This window comes from Erinaceus europaeus, chromosome 8 (assembly GCF_950295315.1).
Source record: "Erinaceus europaeus chromosome 8, mEriEur2.1, whole genome shotgun sequence".
Taxonomy (NCBI): Eukaryota; Metazoa; Chordata; class Mammalia; order Eulipotyphla; family Erinaceidae; genus Erinaceus; species Erinaceus europaeus.
In genome coordinates this window covers 2643515-2667624 of record NC_080169.1, presented here as the reverse complement: position 1 = coordinate 2667624, position 24110 = coordinate 2643515, and the positions used below count along the sequence as shown (strand labels likewise).

At 40.2% G+C, this 24110-nt stretch overlaps 1 protein-coding gene across 6 annotated transcripts in view; it reads right to left on the bottom strand.

The window, feature by feature from the left end:
* BBS9 (Bardet-Biedl syndrome 9) overlaps window positions 1–24110 on the bottom strand; it is a 420670-nt gene that overhangs the window by 248414 nt on the left and 148146 nt on the right. For all 6 annotated transcript variants that reach the window (XR_009551114.1, XM_060195812.1, XM_060195813.1 and 3 more), the window contains one exon: window positions 7722–7903. Coding sequence is in view for 5 of the 6 variants with exons in the window: in XM_060195812.1 (XP_060051795.1) it covers window positions 7722–7903 (182 nt within the window). In the remaining variant the exon portion in view is untranslated. The remainder of the gene's footprint in view (window positions 1–7721; window positions 7904–24110) is intronic.

Here is a 24110-nt window from a genome sequence, read left to right as displayed (position 1 = left end):
AAATGCATTATAATGTTATTAGTGATTTAAGAGTGACCTACAAGATTATAAGACAACATATGGATGAGTCCATGCTACTCCCACCACCGAAGTGATGGGCCCTGACCCCTCCTCCAGCAGTAACCTAACCACTGTAGTTCTCCCAGCATCATAGATACGGGTTGTACATATAGACAATTTTTTTCCAGTTCATGTGTGCCAGTTTTCCATATATTCCACATATGAGTGAAATCATCCATTTGTTGTCCATCATTTCCTTCCTTGCTTAACTAACAATACTCACCACTGCTTCCATTCATCTGTCCCAAGGGATACAAACCAGTCCATTTTAACTGCTAAGTAGTACTTCACTGAGTAGATATCCCATGGCTTTATTTTAATGTATAAGACTCAAATGAGTGATTTTTCTTCCATTGGTAAAGGATCCTCCTGCCCCATTCTTACTCTATCTAAATTCTCCTCACAGGGTTGTTTATTTGTTTGTTTGTCAGTTTTCCAGAAATTTCAAACTTTAAATCAGAAAGATGAAAGGGCACACAGCAGAGAAGCATGTGAGCCATTCAGCCACAGGGAGATAACCTATGTGAAAGTTGTGTGGATAGTTTCTTAAGGTCTGGGAAAAAAAAATCAAGGGGGCAGGGAGCTGGCATGCTGGGTTAAGTGCACGACACCCATGCAAGATCAGGTCCGAGCCGCCGGCTCCCCACGGGCAGGGGAAACACTTCACAAGTAGTGCAGCAGGTCTGCAGCTGTCTATCGTGTTATCTATCTTCCCCTCCTCTCTCAATTTCTCTCTGTCCTGTCCAATAAAATCAGGAAAAAAATTCCCCCAGGAACACTGGATTCATAGTGTCAGCACCAGGCTCCAGTGATAACCCTGGAGGCAAGTTAACAATAATAATGATAAAAGATAATAAATCAGAAACTAAAATTCAGTCTCTAGTGCCAGGAAGACATCTTGGTATTACAGCACCAGATATAGAGAGATGGCTGAGGCCCCGGATTCGATTATCAGCATGCCCATAAGCCGAACTAGAGGTCCAGTTTCCCTCTCCCACTCAAGAAAATAAACAGCGACTTCTAGGGGGCACAGCCTCGGAGCAGCAGCAATTAGCAGATCATGCCTGAGATCAGCTAGATAAAACAATGGAAAAATAATTCCTTCACAGCTTTTGAAGGAACTCACTGAGCCACAGGTCACAGGTGGATGCATGTGTGTGTGGGCAGGGCACTGGATAAAGCTCCATGTTTGGTGTATTGCACCAACGTAAAGGAGGCTGGGGCAGGGGCGTTCAGGTTCTAATGGTGGAGGAGGACCTGGCTAGGGCTGAGAGTGTTTAGCAGAAAACTGAGAAATTTTACATATGTATCAAAAACTGACCCCCCCCAATTAAAAAAAAATTAATAAAAAATCTTTAACTGGCAGCCAACAGCAAGCACCACAGCAGAACACAGGCTGTTCTGGCAACGGCTGGAAAAACCTGGCTGGAAAAACCTGGCTGGAAAAACCTGGCTGGAAACTAAAACAGTGCAGCCTAGCCAGGCTGCAGCCAAGGACTGCCAGAGGTGAGAGTACATTCTGAATCAACGTAGCTACAACTTACTTATGCTGTGTAAACCTAGCAGAGGTTATAAGGAAGACATTCCCCTCCCCTCCCCATGACCTATAAACAGCACAGTCACATCGCAAGTGCTGGCTGAACAGCAGAAGCCACGCTTAGACAAACGGGGGTGGGGGGGGGGTGTGAATTCAACAATTCAAACTTACAAAGATTTGGGGAAAATATCTGAGTTTGAATTCAGAAAGTTTGTTATCAAGGTAATTCAAGACTAACCATAACATACAGATACAGATTCAGGATCATTTCACCAAAGAGCTACAAGTCAGAGAAAACTCCAGAAGAACTACAGGATATGAAGGACACTTTGGATGGAGTTCAGGCTTATAGGAGAGGCACAGTAAATAGAATAAATCACCTTGACAAGAGAATATCAGGACTGGAAGATAAAACCACCACACTGAGTGCAGAGCTGCTGGAGAGGAAAGGTTCTCTGTGAAATATCAGATTCCATCAGGAAAATGAATGTGAGTTATTGGGATAACTGAGTGTGGCTAGTGAAGAGGAGAAGAACAGTGAAAACATTCAGTGAAATCACAGCAGAAAAAGTCTCCACACCTGGGCCAAGTTCAAAACACAGACATTCAGCAAGCTTATTGGACATTCATGTTCCTGGATCCAGAAAGGCTCACATCATGACACATCGTAAAACTGCCTAGCCATAGGAACAAGGAGAAAACATTGCAGGCTGCCAGGGAAATGAAGAATCTGACACACAGAGAAAGAACCATCAGGATTTCATCAGATTTCTCATCACAAACTCTAGAGGTAAGAAGGGAGTAAGATGACATATTCAAAGTGTTAAAAGATTAAACATTATATTATTTACAAAATAATATATCCTGCCAAATTATCCTTCAAGTGTGAAGGAGAAACCAAACTCTACCCAAACAGAGAAGCACAGAAGCAATTCACTATCAACAAACCTGCCTTGAAATAACTACTGAAAGGAATCTTCCATGAAAAGATGCAAAGGAATAGAGCGATGGAGGATAGAGATAGATCTTCCTGTGGAAAGAAGCTAAGAAGTCCATTTTAGGTATGTTCCAAGGGGTCCATGACTTTTGTAGCTTTTGCTTGAGCATGATAGCTATCGTGGAGGTGGACTAGAAATATTGTTTGAGAAGATGGTGTCAGAGTTCAGAATAGGTTTCTCTTGGTTCCTGTTTACTAGACATTTTGTCCTTCTTTATATCTTACCACCTTTAAGCCACAAGTTGCAGATGCTACTATGATACCACCCTAAACTCTATGGGCAGAAAACCTCGCCAATGTGTCCCAGAACCTCACCTCCCCAGAGCCCTGCCCCACTAGGGAAAGACAGAATCAGGCTGGGAGTATGGATCCACCTGCCAACACCCATGTCCAGTGGAGAAGCTATTACAGAAGCCAGACCTTCTACTTTCTGCATCCCATAAAGAATTTCGGTCCATACTCTCATAGGGGGGGAAAATGATAGCGCTTTGAACTCTAATTCCATCAGAGTTGGACCCAAAGAGAGAAGAGGGAATAAGGAAGGACATTCAGAAGTAGTAATAGGTATGACTTATGAAGAGAAGGCTCAAAACTCTTAATGGTGAGAACACTGTGGAATTATACCCTGATATCTCATAATTTTATATAGCAATATTAAATTACCAATACCATTTTAAAAATTAAATTAAAAAAGTAAAGGGATGCCAACTCTAAATGAGGTGACCTGTGCTTGCTATCAATAGCATAGAATCAGTAACACAAGCAACGGCAAAAGGGAAAGTTGGCATTCCTTGGCTTCTTTTTCTTAATTGAACTTTTTAATTCTCTATTTCAGGCTTAAGCATGGGACTTTAATCCTGGCATCTGAAATGGAAGAGAAATTAGGAAAGAGAGGTGCTGGCCCAAACATCTGGGAAAGCTATTGCTCCCTAAGAAAAGGGGAAAAGAGGAGAAATATCACTCTTCTTCCCTGGAATTGGTATTTGTACAGAATGCCTGGAGCAGTTGAAAGTACCCTGTGGCCCCAAGAGGAAGTAGCCCACATCCAATGTGGCATGGCTGACTGAAAAAATGGGAAGCACTTGAACGATGCTGAATAAACCTCATCTCGACCATGATGAGTGGCCTATAATGCCATCAGGCATCTGCCCACACCGCAAAACGTGGCATAGATAACCTTTCTTAAACTTTACTAAGAGAAGACCAGTAGCATCCTAAGCCACCAAGTTCTCAGCTATGACACTGAATTTCCCCAGTCTCATTTACAACGTGGAGTGGTTCTGGAGATCTGAGTGAAAGCTGCTCAGGGTGTAGCTGTCAAGATGGATCCTTGGAGCCGAGGCAGCTGCAGAGGTGAAGGCAGCAGGTCCAGAACTAGCAGACACCATGCGGGACCAACACTTGACCCCGAGAGAAAAGGAACTGCAGTGAGACTGCCAACCCTGCAGTGCCCATGACTAGAAGCATTTTTCCATGGGAAAGAAAGGCATTGCTGCATTCACCTTATTTTGGATATGCTATCACAGGAAGTCAAACGTGAGCCGAGACAGCACCCCTTCTGAGAAGATCCCAAGGACAAATGCTTCTCAGTACTCAGCAAGTAGTAAAGATGATGTAGTCACCCTAAACACAGATACTTCAAAAGTGACCCTGACATACATGTCTGAATGTCCTCCTTCCTTAAGATGTCTGGGAATCTGCCTCCCGCCCCCACCTGCAGGCGGGGAGGAAAGCTTCACAAGTGGTGAAGCAGGTCTGCAGGTGTCTATCTTTCTCTCCCTATCTTCCCCTCGCCTCTCAAATTCTCTCTGTTCCATCCAATAAAATGGAAAAAATATGGGAGCAGTGGAATTGTAGTCCTAACACCAAGCCCCGGTGATAACCCTGGAGGAAAAAAAAGAGAGAGAGAAAGGAAAAAGAAGTATGGGAATCTATCTCAGTACCACACACATTTCTTCAGATAGATATGACAGGATGTTCCCCAGGTATAGAATCTGGTCAATAACTTAAATCATAAGCAAAAAGCCAGCCCCCAAGTGCGACTACTGACTGAGGTCAATGGCGGCTACTGGAGACAGAAATGCTGGGCAGGAGTCACAATCATGAGCTGAACATGAAAAACATAGAGCCCATGACCCATACAGAGATTATTACTGTAATTTCATGCTCACAGCATACATTTCTCATATAAGTTCTATAAAATCAGCTTCAAAAACACTTTTACTACAGTAGGTAATATGCACCATGTGTATAACAAAATGTACTCTTAAAGTTGTCCTTAAATTTTTGCTGTGACTCTTGCTTTGAAGAAATAAAAAAGCTTTAAGTACTGAACAGAATCCACAGACTGTGAACATTTTGGAAGCTTAAGCCACTGCACTAAACTAAGCGGCAGTTAAATGAATCATAAGGTCATCATCAAAAAGTTCAGAGTTTAACTTCTCATAATCATCTATAATGAAATGATTTAAGGCTTTTATATAATTACAGGTATTTTAACAAACATGCATACCACAGTTTTATATGAGTACAGGATACTAAATTTTTTCCATATCTAGATATAAAATATTCTGAAGGTGTCTCTTTTTTACAAAGAAACAAACGAAAAAAAAAAGTTTCTCTCTGTTTCTTTTTAAAGAATCAAACTAAATGATGGTGGCATAGGAGAGGGGAGATTTCACATATTAAAATTTGAAGTTGTGTAAATAAAGACATTTCCACCAAAGTCTGCAGATATACCTCTAGCTTAATTAGCAGTTACTTCAAAATACAAAGAAGGATCAAGACAGTGAGAAGTAAACAATGTAAATTTCTCATTCAAGGGCATCACTATGGTAGCCAAAATAATTTTTGGCTAGAGGGGATTTACCTGTGACTGTTACCCACAATTAAGTACTAGTGTGTACAAAACTAAGTATTAATGAAAAACAGCATTAGCACATTGTTTATGGAAAGGCAAAAGTCTCAAGACTCAATTTTTGGTATAAAAAACAACACTAAATGTGCTTAATGGAGCCTAGAAACTGATGTTTCACACACGGCACTCATCCTCGACGAATTTCTACATGATGGAATGAGGTGTATACTTCCATTAACACAAAAATGCTAAATTCAAAAATGAAAAAGCATATCCAGCCTTAACCACCCTCTATTTGACAGAGGAATGCTGACAACAAATAGATTTTTAAGTAATTAGAAGCACTAACAAGTGCAGTTTCACTGGTTTACTTTCAAGACTTTCTTTCTATGAGAACGTGTGTGGCCAAACCATAACAACTTTAGTTTAATATTCATATTTTTACAATATTATCAAAATTCTTCTGACTCTCTCTTGGTAAGTAACACAGACTGAAAAATACATAAATCTAGTCAAGTGATTGGACCAGGATTAAGACAGGCCCTGCTGTTTGGGTTGGCTTTGGATGCTCGACTTCTTTTATTATCCCTGCTTGTTTCAACATTTCTTTTATGTAAAAATAGTCCATATTTTTTCTCATTAAAAAATACTTTTACCTGACCCTGAAAAAGGAACTGAAAGTAATGCTTTTCACATGTCCAAATGAAAGTGCAGGGTTGGTGTTTGTTTCTCCTTTCAATTTGCAATAAAATTATTACCCTTGTGAGTTCCACAGTAAGATAATACTGAGTTATTCAAAACTCAAGAACTGAAAATATCATCCACCTCTCAGTCATTAAAATCAGAATGCCACAGGTTAAATTCTACTTGCATGGCTAATTCACTTCAGGCAGACATTATCATTAAACTACTACTATACTATTGTATCTTTTTTTTTTTTTTGCCTCCCAGGTTATCGCCAGGGCTCAGTGCTGGCGCTACGAATCCACTGTTCTTGAAGGCCATTTTTTCATATATATATTTGTGGTTTTTTTTAATAGGATAGGGCAAAGAGAAATTGAGAAGGAAGGGGAAGCCAGAAAAGGAAGAGAAAGATAGAAACCTACATGCCCGTTTCACCGCTTGTAAAGCAACACCCCTGTAGGGTGGGGAACTGGAGGCTTGAACCGGGATCCTTGTGTGGGCAAATTATTACATTTCCAGTAACACAGGAGTAACTCAGGCACTCCTCTGGCTTTCTTTAAAACGAAGTAACTGACATTTTTTCAGGATATTAAAGATTAATCAACAGCCACTCTTGGAGGGACTAGGCAGTGGCACACCTGACTAAGTGCAAGGATACTCACAAGGATCTGTGTTCAAGTCCCCACTCCCTACCTGCAGGGGGGATACTTCATAAGCAGTGAAGCAGGTCTGCAGGTATCTGTCTTTCTCTCTCCCTCTCTACCTCTCCCTCCCCTCTCAATTTCTCCCCGTCATAGCCAATAGAATGGAAAATAAATGACTGCCAGGAGCAGTGGATTCCTAGTGCAGGCACCAAGGCCCAACAATAACCCTGGAGGAAATAAATAAATAAACAGCCACTGCTGAACATGCTTCTCAAGCCCTGAAAGAAGTATTTGCTCCTTCTTATAATGTAAAAAAAGGAAAAAAAAAAAAACTGAAGGATGCTATTTCTAAACACATCAGCAAAATGTTAGCACTATGTTAAATCTGTAATCTTTTCAGAAGCTACAAACTACAAATTAAATAAAACTATGTAAATAAATAAATAAGTAAAACAACACTTTGAAGAAGTGATGAGAAAGGGCCTACATGTGGGGGTGAAATTATTTTCTAGACACCTATCACAAGGAGATGAGGAATCATACCCTTGTGAACTGTAAGCCGTTAGCCTCCCGATAAAGGGATTTAAAAAAAAGAAAAGAAAAAGAAATAGGATGGCTGGAGGAGTAGCTCACTTGGGCAGTGCACTGCTTTGCCATGTGCATGACCCAGGCTCAAGCCCAGGCCCCACCACAGTGAAGGGAGCTTTTGATCTCTTTATAGTCTCTCTCTCTCTCTCTCTCTCTCTCTCTCTGTGACTCCTCCCAATTCTGTCCTTATCTTTAAAAAATGCATAAATAAGAATGCCTGTTTTAAAAATATTAAGATGAATTAAGCATGGAAGACAAAGTTAATATGGATGCCGTGGTATCAACATACATGATAACGGGAATTTTATAATCCACACTAAAATCAAATAACAAAACAGCTGCCAAGTGTGGTACCTTGTGTTTTGTTAACATCTTTGATGATTTTCTGAAGTTCCTTCAATTCTACATCGAGTTCATCGTAGTTTACTTCTCGAGCTTCAACTTTTGGTGCTTGGAACAAAGACGGGTCTGTCCCTAGGTAGGAGCACTGTAAGTGGCCATCATCACTCAGAGTGACTATGACACCCTTTAAATCGCTACAGAAAAGGAAGGTAAAAATGAAACGCAATTAGAGTGGATTTATACTTGAACAAGTACATTTTATTCATCTTTAATGAGCCATTAAGAGAATGATTTCATAATATATCTATTTGGAAAGTTACATCAAAGAATAAACTCAAAGGTTTTAAGCCTGATTCATAGTGGTAGAAGGACTCACAATGTTGCTATTCATTACAGGAGAAAAAAAATTAACAACTAGTATAATAACTGCTACATTTTGGGATCTAAGTGCATAGCAAATCCTGCTGTAAAAGTACTTTCTCTTTTAATCCTCATTCCAGCTGCTACTGGCAGACTCAGTAAGCATGTCAATAGCACTTGTGAAGCAGCAATAGATCAAGAACAAGGCAACTAACTCTTAAGACCTTGGGGTAACTATGGTGGTTATCCAGGAGAGAGAGAGAGAGAGAAAGAAAGAAAGAACTCCAGTGGTAGGAATGGTGTGGGCCTACCCCTCCATTATCGTACAATCTTGTATATCACTAAAAAATTACTAATGAAAAAAATTTAAGAAAATTAGCAGCCCTCTACCCCCGCCCCCAAAAGAAAGAAAGACTGTCAAATACCTGGCATGGAATACTACTCTGCAGTGAAAAAAAGAGGATACTGTGTCCTTTAAGACAAAATGGATAGAACTGGAGATGATTCTACTTGGCCAACTGTAAAGAGGTATAAAACAAAGTCCAGAGAGCTTCACTCGTGTGGAATCTAGAGAACTGATATACATGAACTTGAAAGAGGGGGAAAGAAACTAAACTGTCTCTAAGACTTCGTGAGGACTAGAGTGGTTATCTTTGGCGGTGGGTGTGGTGTGGGACTATACCCTGTCATCTTACAATCCTGAAAACCGCTAGTAATCATAAATAACAAATGGCTTGAGAAAAAGAAAAAAGAAAAAAGAGTGGCTGAACACCAGGTAGAAGACACATGAACGAAGACAGGGTAAGCCAAGGGGTTGAAGGAAAGAGGAGTAGATTAAGTCCTGAGAGGTCGAGCAGAAAAAAAAATGTGTTCCACGCGCTTTGTCTGCCTTCTCCATCTCCCTACTGTCGTGCTCCCCCGTGGCCTCTCCGCCCAGGGCCAGCACCTAGTCGAGACGCTCATGGTCAGCTCACAACTTGTTTCCTCCCTCGTCTAGAAGAACCCCATCTTCTCATTTAGTAGTTGATTCTTCTTAACTCTTCTTCCTCTGCATATCTCTGCTTCTCTCCTTCCTTTTACTCTTCTTTCTCACTTAAGACTCCCTTCTGCCTGATTGCCCCTAGACATTAGTCATAATTGATGAACCGTAGTCTATCTATATGTAGATTTTAATGATGCACACCTGAAACTGAAATGTTGTCATGCAGTGTGAAACCAATAAAGATGAAAAACAAAGGGGCCAGGCGGTGGCACCCTCAATGAAGGACCTGCACGAGGACCCGGGTTCAAGTCCCTTCTACTCCCCATTTGCGGGGAGGGGGAAGGGGAGTTCACACACAGTGAAGCGGGTCTGCAGGTATTTTATCTTTCTCTCTCCACTCCCCTCTCAATTTCTCTCTGGACTATCAAATAAAAGAAAAAATAAATAAATTAAAAGTACAAATACCCCCCTGGGAGCAGTGGATTCATAGTGTCAGCACTGAGCCCCAGCAATAGCTGTGGAGGCAGAAAGAAAGAAAAACAAATATATGAATTATAGGTAATTTTAGGATAATATTTTTATAGGTGAAAATCCAAAGTTTTCCTAAACCAACTATAAGAAGTAGTTGAGATGAACATATGTCTACTTCCTATCTAGCTTGCTCAGAAGGAAAAAAATAGAACCTATCATAGATGTTTTGTCTTGAACTGATACATAATGAATTTCACTGCTTATTTTTTGTTAGGGTCTCTAGTGACATTTTTTGGGAGACGTGAGGGGTACAACACAGGGACATTACGCCTGTAAAATTCCAAGGCTCCTGGTGGGCGTGTTATTATTTTTTTTCCAGACAGACACAGAGAGGAAGGAAAAGATACCACAAATCCTCACACATGGCAGAATGTGCACTCCATTATTTATCTGCCAACTCTAGTCCTTTTTTTTTTCCCCTCAGAGCACTATTTTGCTCTGGCTTGTGGTGTTGCAGGGAAATTGAACCCGGGACCTTGAAGCCTCAGGCATGAGATCCACTTTGCATAACCATTATGCTACCTTCCTGCTCTCTAGCCTTTTGCTTTTAAAAATGTTTTTTTAAACCTGCTCTAAAGGTCAAATTTAAAATGATAAAAAAAAAATTGTGAGAGAAAAGAATTAGAATATTAGGATGCTATTTGTTTAAAGCAAAAAAAAAGTGAGGTATGCAGCTGTTAAAAATAATAAAGTCGAGCTGGTGGGATAGTATAATGGTTATGTCTGAGGCTCTGAGGGCCCAGGTTCAATCTCCAACACCCCCATAAGTCAGAATTCAGCAGTGCTCTGGAGAACGAGAAAAAAAATAAAGTCATCTCCTTGGCTTCATCATGAGTGGAAGATGAAGACATGTTAAGTGAGATAAGCCCAAATACTTTTAATGTGCAATTGTAAAAATCAAAATGAATGCCCAAATTCCTGAAGGACAACATACCAAAAATTGAAATAAGGGAAATAAGGGTTTTCAAAATTTGGATGAGTAACATCTGCTGTCGCAAACCATAAGGAAATAGGAGGCGAAAGGAAAACATTGTAGGGCGGGTTCAGCTGAATGACAGTTCAGTTGAGAGGACACAGAATGTCCATGTCTGAGGTCCCAGGTTCAAAATCATATATATATATATATATATATATATATATATATGTACATATTTATTAAAAGAGATCATGAGGCCCCTGCCCTAATGAACTTAAGAAGGAAACAAGTCACAAATAAAGCACATTTAAGAAAAGGGTAATCAAATTCAAAGCAAGGAAGAAAGCATAATTAATTGAAAAAATAATCATTTCAATTAATCCTTAATGAAGTGAGGTGAAGAGAGGGATGTTGTAGTTAGTAGTGCTTTTTCACTTTTTTTTCTTTAAAAAAAAAAAGAAATGTTTTAAGGGGCCAGGTGGTGGCGCACCTGGTTAAGTGCACATGTTACAGTGCAAAAGGACCCAGGTTCAAGCCCCTGGTTCCCACCTGCAGGGGGAAAGCTTCACGAGTGGTGAAGCAGGGCTGCAGCTGTCTCTCTCCCTCTCTTCCTCTCTATCTTCCCCTTCCCTCTCAATTTCTGGCTGTCTTTATAAGTAAATAAATATAATATTAAAAAATTAAGATTCTGGAGGGAGAGGAAGATGGCGGCCTGAGAAGTTGCTGACAGCGAGCGCTCTGACCGCATCGTCGGCAACGTGAGAGCAATAGAAAGAAGAGATATCGGTGGTGTTGTGTTCTCAGGTTCCAGATGCCACCAGGATGCCGGCCAGGCTTCCCTGGACTGAAGACCCCACCAATGTGTCCTGGAGCTCCGCTTCCCCAGAGACCCACCTTACTAGGGAAAGAGAGAGGCAGACTGGGAGTGTGGACCGACCAGTCAACGCCCATGTTCAGCAGGGAAGCAATTACAGAAGCCAGACCTTCCACCTTCTGCAGCCCACAATGGCCCTGGGTCCATGCTCCCAGAGGGATAGAGAATGGGAAAGCTATCAGGGGAGGGGGTGGGATATGGAGATTGGGCGGTGGGAATTGTGTGGAGTTGTACCCCTCCTACCTTATGTTTTTGTTAATTAATCCTTTCTTAAATAAAAAAAATTAAAAAGAAAAAAAAATTAAGATTCTAAAAAAAAAATTGTTTAGAAAAAAAAAAATCAGTGACTCAACAGCTAAGTACCTAGACCAAGAGTCAGGAGATGGGAGTTCTACGTCTGACTAGCCACATAAAGCTGAGTCAACTTGGGGCCGTCTTCCTAAGCCTTCTCTCTAAAATGAGAAAGCGAGACTAGATGATCCAAGAGAGAGAGAGAATGGAAGAAAGAAAGAAAGGACGGAAGAAAGAAAGAAAGAAAATCTCTATCCTATATGAACTGGTTCTCTCAATCTAGTTCAGAAAATAAATGTATGGAGAATGAAGTTATTCTCCTAAAGCAAGGTTTTTCTAGACTCTGCAGGCAAATGAAGCCACCTAGTGGACATGAGGATCCTAACTTGTGTTCTGACAGGCCCATCTCCAGTGGGTAAAGCACCACTGTCTGTCTTCCTCAATGTTGACCAGAGCTGCTAACCGTCCTCTCAGTCTCACTAAGGTCTGAGAAGCCAGTGAATTCTCAGGACACTCTAGAGGGGAGATCCTGGGCCAGCTTTTCAGGGACTGTACGAAACATCAGTTCTTTCCATCCAGAATGATGATTTCATTTGATCGGCATTTTTTTTATAGTATCTAATATAAGAAAACTAGTACAACCCAAAACAAGTATCCCTCACTGTCCAAACTTACTTGGCCTTTGACTTGAGTGGCTCATTATTAATTCAGTTTCATTTCATTGCTATAATAATCAGTAAATAACAACAGATGTAAAGGGTTTACTCTCCAAATTATCTGAACCGATAAAGTTTCTGAGTTTGGAAGTAGATAATAATGAATGTATGTGTTTCTTCAGACTCTCAAAAAAAAGAAGAAGTTTCACTTGTATTTGATGTATCCAAATGGGGAAGCGAAGATGCAGGGTCTCACCTCACAGAAAGAACTGTATAAGGAATACCAGAGTGCCTTAACAGTCAGTTTTGAAACTTAGCTGTTTTTTCACCTCTTACCAATGGCATGAGAGCCACTAGATATAATTTAGAACAAGCGACAAATTTAAACAGTGTACTAGTTCATTTATTATGGGTTGTCTTATTCCACAAAACTATAAATTCTAAGAACTCTAGGATAAGTCAGTGGAAATTCTGCCTAAAATCTCTACAACAGGACAAACAGCTTGGTTCAGAATCTACAGCAATTACTCTCTGCATAAGTACTGTCATCTCAGTATCATAGAACAAAAGTCAATTTTAATATACTCTATTATATAGACAGAGATTATTCCTGAAGTTAAGCTCAATTTAAGTATAAAAAGAAAAAGAAAAACACAATTGAAAGAAAATATTTCTACTTGAGACATTCTGTTTAACAATACTGTGTGTGGATGTGTTATCCATCTGTGTATAGTCTTCAGAGTAACAGAATTGTATTCTGGGAGAAACCATTAATTAAAACATGTATTGTTTACCTATTACATTCTGAGAATTAACTTAGCCAAAATCAAGGTCTCTAGATTATTATTAATTCCTGAAGCACATCAGCTAATCCAAGGACCAGAATAATATGTTTTATGGAGAGTCAAGGTCAAAAGTGTTACATTCCTAGGACACAATGGTTTTGTGATTTTAGCATTAAGGCATGAAATTACACAGTGGAGTTTGGTCAAGAATTTGCAAGTAATTTTTTCATCACTCAGTAAATAGATCCCTGACTTCAACAATACATTAAACAAAATTCCAGAAGGATTTTTAAAGTTAAATTTAAAAAATATGAAACTACAAAAATATTTATTTGCCCTTGGGATAGAAAGAAATTTTGCTACAAGCAAGACAGCAATAGGAGGGAAATTCAAAAAAAAAAAAAAAAAAGAAGAAGAAGAAGAAAAGAAAGAAAGGAAAAGGAAAGATACACTAAATCACACACACAAATTTTTACTTGTTTTATGCTTTAAAAAAATAAAATTGAATAATGAAAAAAATGAACTGGAAAAGCATTGACAACCATGCCTAATTTAAGTTGAGTCATATGAAATTGTATATTAACTGCTTTTCCAATCTTAAGAACAATTGTACATGGGCAAGATAAATAGCATAATGGTTATACAAAAAGACTCTTGTGTCTGAGAATCCTGAGGTACCAGGTTCAATCTCTCAGCACTATAAGACAGAGCTGAGCAGTGCTCTGGTAAAAATAAAAATACATTTTTTAAATAATAATAAAAACTTTTTTTTTTAAGCCAGAGCACTGCTCAGCCCTGGCTAATGGTGGTGCAGGGGACTGAACCCGCAACTTTGAAGCCTCAGGCATGAGAGTCTCTTTGCATAACTACTATGCTATCTACCACCACAACTGTACATATTTAATATGTAAATAACACTTATAAGTCAATGAAAACATGGGTATATATCCAACAAAAAAGATCAAAGCAAATAAAAGTATAATTCACACATAATAAGTGATGATAAAAGAGAGAGAGAGACCACAGCACCAAAATTCCTTCAAGGGGAGCCAGTCTGGAAGCTGGACTGAACTGCTCTACATGTGGCAGCTAATCCAGTGAGCTTAGCAGTCCGTCCTCGGACCCAGACAGCTGAACCGGGTCACCTGAACAAATTTTGACTCAGTCTATCATCCCTCACTTAAAACACATTTGCTGAGCATCTACTCTACAGCAGAAGTTACAAAAGCAATTAAGACATGGTATATATCCCCATCAAAAATGATGATCTACTTGAAAAGAAAATTGTGCTTTTAAAAAATTATACATATATAATTTATATATAATATAATATAATATAATATATATTTATATATATATATAATTTCAGGAGATAGCTCACATTACCACCATGCACGAGGAACCAGGTTCGAAGCTCAGACCACCATATGGGAACACCTGCACCAGGGAAGGGTCATAAATGGTGGAACAGTGCTGTAGTCTCTCTCTCTCTCTCTCTCTCTCTCTCTCTCTTTCTCTCCACCTCTCAGTCTCTCATCCTCTGTCAGGAGGAAGAAAAAATAGAGTCCACCAGCAGCAATAGAGTCATATAGAAACAGAGCCTTAGTCATAACCCTGGTGGTGAAATAATAATAATAATAATTTAAATAAAAATCCAATTGTAGTTCAGCAGGGCAGATGGTATCACAAAGGGCAAAGAACACTGTGACTATGAGTGACAGAGCACATCAAAGGCTCACAGGGCCAAACATAACAAGCCTGCATCCTTTCCAGAAGATCCTCAGAAAACAAAAGGAGAGGGTCGGGTGGTAGGCATCGGGTTAGGCAGATGGTGCGAAGTGCAAGGACCAGCGGCATAAGGATCCCGGTTCAAGACCTTGGCTCCCCACCTGCAGGGGGGGTCGCTTCACAAACGGTGAAACAAGTCTGCAGGTGTCTTTCTCTCCTCCTGTTTTCCCCTCTTCTCTCATTTCTCTCTGTCCTCTCCAACACAGCAACATCAATAAGAACAATAATAATAACCACAACAACAATAAAACAACAAGGGCAACAAAAAAGGGGGGAAAATAGTCTCCAGGAGCAGTGGATTCATGGTGCATGCACCGAGCCCTGGAGGCAAAAAAAAAAAAAGGAAAAAAGGGAGAGGGGATATTGAGAGCAGAGAACTCAGGCCTGGGTAAACTCAGTCTCATGACGAAACGTTTTTGTGCCAACTCACATGTCTAAATTCCTGGACAGACTTCTCTTCTGAAGACCAGCACTGTACAACCAGAACCCTAATTGAGAACCCTATTTGCCATCTAAACCTGATGCATGAACAGCTTTATTCCTGGTTTTGACTCCTCCCTTTCAACTCAAACCTGCAGCCTTTCATATTTCCCAGATAAGGATCTATGTGAAACATCAGTGACAGAAAGAACTCCAGATTGGAACACAGAAAGTTCAGAGGGGAAACTGGGTCAAGATGGTGCCAAGAGAGTACACAGAGGTGAATCGTGCAGGCCCCACAGACTGTGTTATCCTCTAGCAGACGGAAATCACCAGAGGGCCTTTAAGAGTAAGAAGAGCACAGCCAGACTCACGTCTTACACAAAACTCTCTGCAGATTTCGGTGTAGAGAGACCACCCCTGTGTGAACAAGTACAGTAAGTCCAGGACCAAGCAAAGATGAAGAGAACAGAGAGAAGGCTGTAGACAAAAATGCACTTAGGAAGTATAACTACATTATCTCACCATGTAAGAAAAAAAGTTATTGTATAATGCACCAAAGTAAAGGACTTGGGGGGGGAATCTTAGGAACAGGTGAGTAATGGTGGACGGAGACCTAGGCAGGGGGTTAAACTGTCTTTCAACAAACGACTTTTCTAGTTTCAGATCTGAAAGGTTCATACCACACAGCCAACCTCAGAAGGGAACAGCTGTCTCTTCAAATAAAAATGGTTTACTCTTCAGTTGATTATGTGTTCAGCACTTATCAAATGCTAAGAAATACAATGATTTCACAAATAACATAACTTATTTTAAATAACATATAGAAGGGTCGATTTTTCATTAATGTTTTAGGCACATAGCCTAAATGGTCAAGAACCATTTAAAAAGTAAATCATATTTTAAAAAAGGAAAAAAACATATCTACATAGGAATGAACAAAATGTAAAGTAAATGGTATGATCTCTAATCTACAATGTTGAGAGTAAACATGAAATACATGTTCTATAGGTATTTTTCTACTGTTGAAATGAGATTAGATGACACAACTGTTTGGAATTCTGTAGAAAAGTATATCTGACACTTATTTGGAACTTGCTATAATAAGTCCAACCATTCATGCTTAGAAAAAAAAATTAAAACCTCTTAAGATCTCTTTTGATGAGTTATGAAGCTTCATAGTTGATAATAGTGCTGTTAAAGTAGCACGCATTTAAAAAGAACATGAAGAATATCTATAGAATGTAACAAAAATGTGGTTCTCTAACTAATGGTTGTCAAGTATGTTGCAGGAAAAATGTATGTGGGAAAGGCCCCAAATTACAATTGTTCATTTCATCAAACCAACGTTGGCTCCCTTAGTCTCTTCCCCAGACAAAGGCTGAGCGAAGGAATGCAGTGCAGAGGAGCACACTTGACGTCTGGTCTCCTTTGTAGTTTCTGTGCAACTTTCATCTCTCTACCGCATTTCATTCCCTGGCTACTCACTCGTGTATTTCTTCAACCAACAGTTTCTCTTTTTTTTTTTTTTCATTTTTTAGTTGTAATTAATAGTGGGTTACAATATTGTTTCCGTGGGTTACAATATTTTGAGACTGCAAATGTACAGCTCTACACCACACTACACCCACTACCAAAGTTCTGTGTCCCACCCTGCCATCTCCCAGAGATAACCAGTCTTCCATTGCTTGCGTCTGTGTTTTTTGTTTTTTATTTTGTTTTGGTTTGTGCAGGTTCTTATGTATCAGTTCTCTAGATTCCCCATGAGTGAAGCTATCTGGTAGTTGTCTTTCATCCCTTACTTATTTTTGCAAACATAATCACTTTCAGTTCCACCCATTTTGTCCCATAGAATACAATATCATCTTTCCTGATTGCAGAGTAGTAATCTATGGAATGCATATCCCATCATTTCTTTAACCAGTCATCTATTGATTTAGGCTACTTCCACATTTTGGCTACGATGAATACTGCAGCTATGAACATAGGGGTGCATATGTCCCTTTGAATTAGAGATTGAGAATGCTTTCCATAAATTCCTTTTTAAAATATGTTTTTAAAGTTTTATTCGTTTATTTTGGATGAAGAGAGAAATTGAGTTGAGAAGGAAGGGAGTAGGGGGAAAGAATGCTGCTGACCTATTTCACCACTCGTGAAGCTTCCCCTTCTGCAGGTAGGGGCTGGAGGCTTGAACTTGGGTCCTTGTGCACTGCAATGTGTGTGCTTAACCAGGTGCACCACTCCCCAGCCCCTGGATCAATTCTTAAGAGTCTCAACCAATAGTTTCAAAGACCTGTTCTGGGTAGGCTAACATTTGAAGAGCTACACAGCACATACAGGCAAATGAAAGTCAGAAAATTCCCAAGGAGCTTGAAGTCCCATAAAAGAATCAGTTGTGTGCCTTAATACATGCAAAATGGGAAAGAAGATAAAGGGGCAGTAAGTACAAACAGCCTTTAGTATTTAGAAGTTAAGAAAGTCATTTCTAGCCAAAGGGAATCATGGAAATTTTAACAGTGGAAATAAAAGCTTACGCAGAACACTGAAACAGTTGGTCCTTCAATGATTCTTTGTGGAACTTAAATGAATTAATATGTGATTCATCGCACATTCACAGCAAGGAAATTATGTCAATAGACTCTGAGCTTGGTTCATACTGTACATTTTCCAATGTCTGAATAGTCAGAACCTCCCAGTGGCAGCAGGGAACTATAGCGCACGGCAGCAGACATTGTGCTGTGACCCTGGTATTGTTAGGGCCCTGCCAGCACATATGCTAGGACTGAAAAGCTCTTCCATGGTTGTCATAATCAGTGTATGTCAGCAAAACACTTAGTCAACCCTCTACATCCAGTGGCCTTTACCTTTAACATACAAGTAAAGTGCAAGACTAGGAAGTGGCTCAGCCATGAAGCACAGAATTTTCATGCGTCCTACAAGAATGTGACTCACGATCCAATTCCCAGAGCTGCATGCCAGGATGGTGTGTTCTCTCTCTCTCTCTGAATAAATCTATTTTAAAGGAAAATATGGGATGATCTCATTTTCAGGCAGACACTGAAAAACAAGATCAGAAGAAAAAACACAAGTAGAACCTGAACTGGAGTTGGTGTGTAGCTACACCTGAGGAAGATGGGTCCTGAAATTGGGGCAGCCTGGAATGTTCCTACTCATGACCACAGAATGTGAGCTCAGATCTACAGGGATGCAGAGGTCATAGGCTCCTAAGCTGAATATGGGCCCCAGATCATATCAAATTGATGGGGTTTACAGTCAACAATATTTATACACCTTTCCCACATTAGGGAGCTACTCTCTTCCCTGATCCAGCTTTCTTGTCCTTTTTCCAACCATGACATCATCTCCCCAGACAATAACTTGGAACCACCGGCATATCAGATTTCAGGCTCAGGGAAAAAAGAAAAAGAAAAAAAACTAGTATAGCCACAGGCCCTTTGGAATAGAACTAAAATATGCCTACTAGCTATCTACAAAACGGAGGACTCCCCAACTCTTCATCTGCACTATTCCAGCCTTTAGGTTCATGATTGTTCAACAATTTGTTTGGCTTTGTATGTTAACTCTCTTTCAGCCACCAGGTTCCAGATGCTAGCAGGATGCCAACCAGACTTCCCTGGACAGACAACCCCACCAATGTGTCCTGGAGCTCCGATTCCCCAGAGCCCTTCCCCACTAGGGAAAGAGAGAGGCAGACTGGGAGTGTGGATCCACCTGTCAACATACATGTTCAGCGGGGAAGCAATTACAGAAGCCAGACCTTCCACCTTCTGCATCCCATAATGACCTTGGGTCCATACTCCCAGAGGGATAAAGAATAGGAAAGCTAACAGGAGAGGGGATGGGATACGGAGTTCTGGTGGTGAGAACTGTGTAAAGTTGTACCCCTCTTATCCTATGGTTTTGTCAATGTTTCCTTCTTATAATAAAAAATTTAAAAGAAAAGAAAAACAAGATCAGAAGAGAAAAAATAAGTAGAACCTGAACCGGAGTTGATGTATTACAGTAAAAGACTCTGGGGTGGGTGGGGGGGGAGAGTACAGGTTCTGGAAAAGGACGACAGAGGACCTAGTGGGGGTTGTACTGTTATGTGGAAAACTGAGATATGTTACGCATGTACAAACTATTGTATTTACTGTCGACTGTAAAACATTAATTCCCCAAATAAGGAAATTTAAAATAAAAAAAAAAAAGTAAAATCAGGGGCCTGAAAGTGGTTCAGTTCCCCAATTCCCACTTGTAAGGGAGTGCTTCATGAGCAGTGAAGCAAAGCTACAGACCTCTCCTTTTCTAGCCACCTTTCTCTTCTCAATTTCTGTTTCTATCAAAAAGGAGGAGAAGGAGGAGGAGGAGCAGGAGGAGGAGGAGGAGGAAGAGAAGAAGAAGAAGAAGAAGGAGGAGGAGGAGGAGGAGGAGGAGGAGGAGGAGGAGGAGGAGGAGAAGAAGAAGAAGAAGAAGAAGAAGAAGAATGGGAAAGGAGAAAGAAAGGGAGGGAGGGAGGGAAGGGAGGGAGACAGACAGAGAAAGGGAAAAAGAAACAGGGAGGAAGGGAGGAAGAGGCTGTAGGGAGTGGTGGATTTGTCACATAGGCATTGAGTCCCAGTGATAACCCGCTGGTAAGGAAAGAAAAAATTAAAGGTCTACTTTATTGAGATGATTACTGAGGTTTTATTTTTTGTTTGTTCATTTGTTTTTTTTTCATTTTCCTTTCCATTTTGGTGTTCAGTTACAAAGTTATGAATTTTAAGTGACCGATTCATGACAAACATTTCTTTTCATTGTTAACTTGTAATATGTTACATTATGGAATAAATGTTTGTGATGTTTTTTCGGGGTGTCTCTCTCCTTCTCCGGCAGGGTGGTCTCCAGGGGAAAGGTAACGGGCTGGTTCTTTCTCGTTCACGACAGGGGTGACACGAAGTAAAAGACACCAGGGGACTCTTAGCGTGACTCTAGAATCTGAGTCCTTAGAGTCCCAGAATCCTAGAGTCCATTTATTAGCAAAATTGACATGAGTTAAATAGCAAAGCAATGGAGGTAATTATTATTGAAATATGACAGAAATTACAGGTTTCTTAACAGTCAGCATGCTCCTAAGGTAGGGGGCTGGTATGACAGGAATTGATGAGATACAAGACAGTTATTCTCCATGACACAAGCAACTTAATTATCCAAAGGTATTTGAGAGTAGCATAGGGGTTAAACCCGTAGGGTGAGACAGAGAGAAGATGAATATCAAAAGGCCGTATAGTTTGGAATTTCTCTTGTCTGGGGTCTGAGGTGTGTGATGAAGTGTGTGATAAGGTGTGTTCTTCTGTGATCAGAAGGTGACTTTGAATAAGTGAATCTGCGGCCATGTGGCCTGTGGTTAATGGAGGGAAGTACTGGGGTTTCTGTGGGCCTGAGAGTCAAGAAGGAAAGAACCAAGTCTGAGTTTCTCCCCTTATGCTCACCTCGGTTGAGAGAGACTTACCAAGAGGTTATCTTCTCAGACCTCCATCCAAAGATGGGGGTAGTTCTCCCTAAACTCTATCAGGCTTACACATGTTACCAACATCGTTTAACTCTTCGGGATTTTGAGAAGAGGTGTGAAGAAAATGCAGATACATGTGAGAACAGAAGCATGGAGAGAGGAAGTTTCACATGTGTGGGAAAGAACAAGCTGCCTGGATGCCAGACACTAGGACAGAAGTGGTGAGAGGTGGAGAATAAAGTCATCTCAAGATCTTAATCTTTACTCTGTAGTTACAGACACAATGCAGGCATTTGAGGAAAAAGAGAGAGACAATCTGGGAGTATGGATTGATCTGTCAATGCTCATGGTAAGCGGGGAAGCAATTATAGAACCTGGACCGTCCACCTTCTGCATCCCATAATGACCTTGGGTCCCCAGAGGGATAAAGAACAGGAAAGTTATCAGGGGAGGGGATGGGATGTGGAGTTCTGGTGTTGGGAACTGGGAATTGTGTGGAGTTGTACCCCTCTTATCCTATGGTTTAGTCAATGTTTCCTTTTTATAAATAAAGTTTAAAAAAGCAATAGGCACGGTACAGTGGAATAAGCAATGCCAAATATAGTGAGAAGATAAGCATATTCGCTAATGGGGCATGGAACCTGAAAGCTAATATGCAGACATATTCACTCCCAAGGCAAAGAAGAACACTGATTTTCTTCAAGTGTAAGTAAAACCAAAGGCAAGGAATGTTTCCAAAAACAAAACTACATGTTGGAACCCTTCCCTGATGCATGAATGAAGACATGCATCATCACTGATCATCAATGAAAACATCATCAATGGTCATCATTTTCTAATGTATTAAGCCCTTATTGAAATAAGTCAACCATAAAGCAAATCACCTGTGTGTGTTTAGCACATATGTTTCGAAGAGAAAATTCAGCAATCAAGAACAACAACAACAAAAAAATGTCACATTTGACCTTTCCTAAATGACAAGCTTTTAGACACATCGTTCTACCGTTTAACTTGCATAGCTCATACTAAACGCAGAATCCTGGAAGCCAAAGAGACTCAAACATAGAATGTAGGTCTCCTTATATACACAGTGAGGTCTTTCTTTGCCCACTATCCCATTTTTAAACTTTTAAAACAATTTTTAAGGTGTAATTCGAGGTTTGTGTAAATGGCTCTCAGTTATTATTGCTATCCACAATTAGCCTTACTAATCAAGAGCTGAATTATTTAATGGGAGAGACATAGTAATTAGAATCCCCCAAGAAAAGGGCAACTAAAACGAGGGAGCCAAGGCCAGCTTCCAAAGATATCAAAGTAGCAAGAAGTCTGCAAGAAGAAGTTGTCACAGAAAATTGCAGAAATTACAGTGGTTGTAGAGCAAGAAGACTGAACAAAATACCTTTTGTAGTTAAGAAATTTCTAAGCATTAAGAACTCAGAAGTTAAACTGTTCTTTCAAAATGAACTCTTATTAGACTTACTAGAAAGTCAACACAAGACTACTAAATCTGACTAATTATGTTCACAGACAAAACAATTAAATTGCCAGCCAGGAAAGAAATGATGTCATTTTTAGAAGTGCGTATTTTCCAATGGGGAAGCAAAATATATTTATAAGAATTCAACTCCACTATAACTTCTCTGATTATTGAAAAAAATAATAATAATACCAGGCACCAAACTAGATGTAAAATACAGACATATAGTTTACATTGGGCCCTTTTTCCCCCCGCAAAGAACTTATAGCACAGTGGGTGGTACAGGTATTCAGCCCAATCAAGAGACCGGCTCTGAGAGATAATGGACAAAGGCAAGGAAGCAAATGGAAACCAGTGAAATCACATCAAAATCATCAAAATCAGACAGTGAAAAGAAAGAATGCTTCCTAGAGGAATGATACAAGTAGAACTGGGTAAGGAAGAAAGCAGGGCTGTCTAGCCAAGTGTTTTCCATGAAGGAGAAACACACACACACACTATTTAGCAAGAGTTTTGCTGAGGCCAGAACCATTAATATATATTATATCTACTAAGTACGAAAGATGTACATGGCACTGTTGTCAGAAGATCAACAAATAAATATCCTTGTCCTCCAGGGATTTACACTCTAGAAAGGAAAGAAAAACAATGAATAAAATAAATATATAGAGTCAAACATGACAGATCCTCTGGAAAAAAAATATAATGAGAATAATTACGATTCAACAACTCAAATTGAACCTAGTAGATAAAGCTTAATTCCACAAATGTTAATGGGGCAGGATCTCATTCTAGAGAATGAGACAACATAAGCTCCATCAACAACATTATGGAAGGAAAAGATACAGGTGTTTCCACCAGTCCTCAAAAATATTCAGAAATGACTAGTGACAATAAATAAATGTACACAAAGGCATGACTCTCTAAAAAGAGTTACAGACTGCCTAAAAACCATGGCAACGTTAACTGTATCAGGGAGGAGAGAAAGGAAGGAAAAAAAAAAACCTGCATTGATAGAACCAGAAACAGCTCGTGCAACTCTTAGCAGAGAATTCCTGAGCAAATCATATACCTTCATTGTTTCAAGTGGGCTGCCAAAAGTCAGTGATATTAACAGAATTGGGAGAGAGGTTGGCACGGCAACAAAAATTGAGGCACAGTGGAGAGCCAAGGCTGTGCAATGTGCTGACCAAGAAAAGGAAGGCAAGGAGACAAGCCTCCAGGACTGCCCTGAATTCCTCCTCATTGTAAGGAAAGATCCTCTTTAACAAAACTCCCAGAACTTCGGAAGTTAGATGCTGTGACCAAACACTCAACACCAGCACTATGAGCAGGCAGAGCCTAGCAAACTGGTTCCTTCCCTACCCTACCAACCTTAGGGATTCGGGGAAGCTGGCCTTCAGAGAGCACCGACAGGGGGAAAGAGGAAGAACCAGAGTGAGGAAATAGGCGCCATGAACACAAACTGAACCTCAGTGACTTTAGCAGGTAACTTTGGTAGACTGGGTCTCTTCCCCGATCCTTAAAAACTGCAGGAAAGTCTGTCGCTGGAGCACGTGGAAGAAGGCTACACATGATTCTAGCTGGAAATGGAGTGAGGGTCTGGTACCATGGGCTCTGTGCCTAGTTAGGAAAGGGTCTAGTCACAAGGAGAGAAAGGAGAGTAAGGGACTTGATATGCCCTGCACTGGCCCTGAGCCTCACCTACACCCCACCCCACTCCCTTATGGTTACTAAAGGTAACATCTCAACCATAGGGCCTGAAAAAAAAATTGGAAATATAGAAATTTCACTGGAAAAACAAAGCAAATACCAAAAAAAAGTTACATC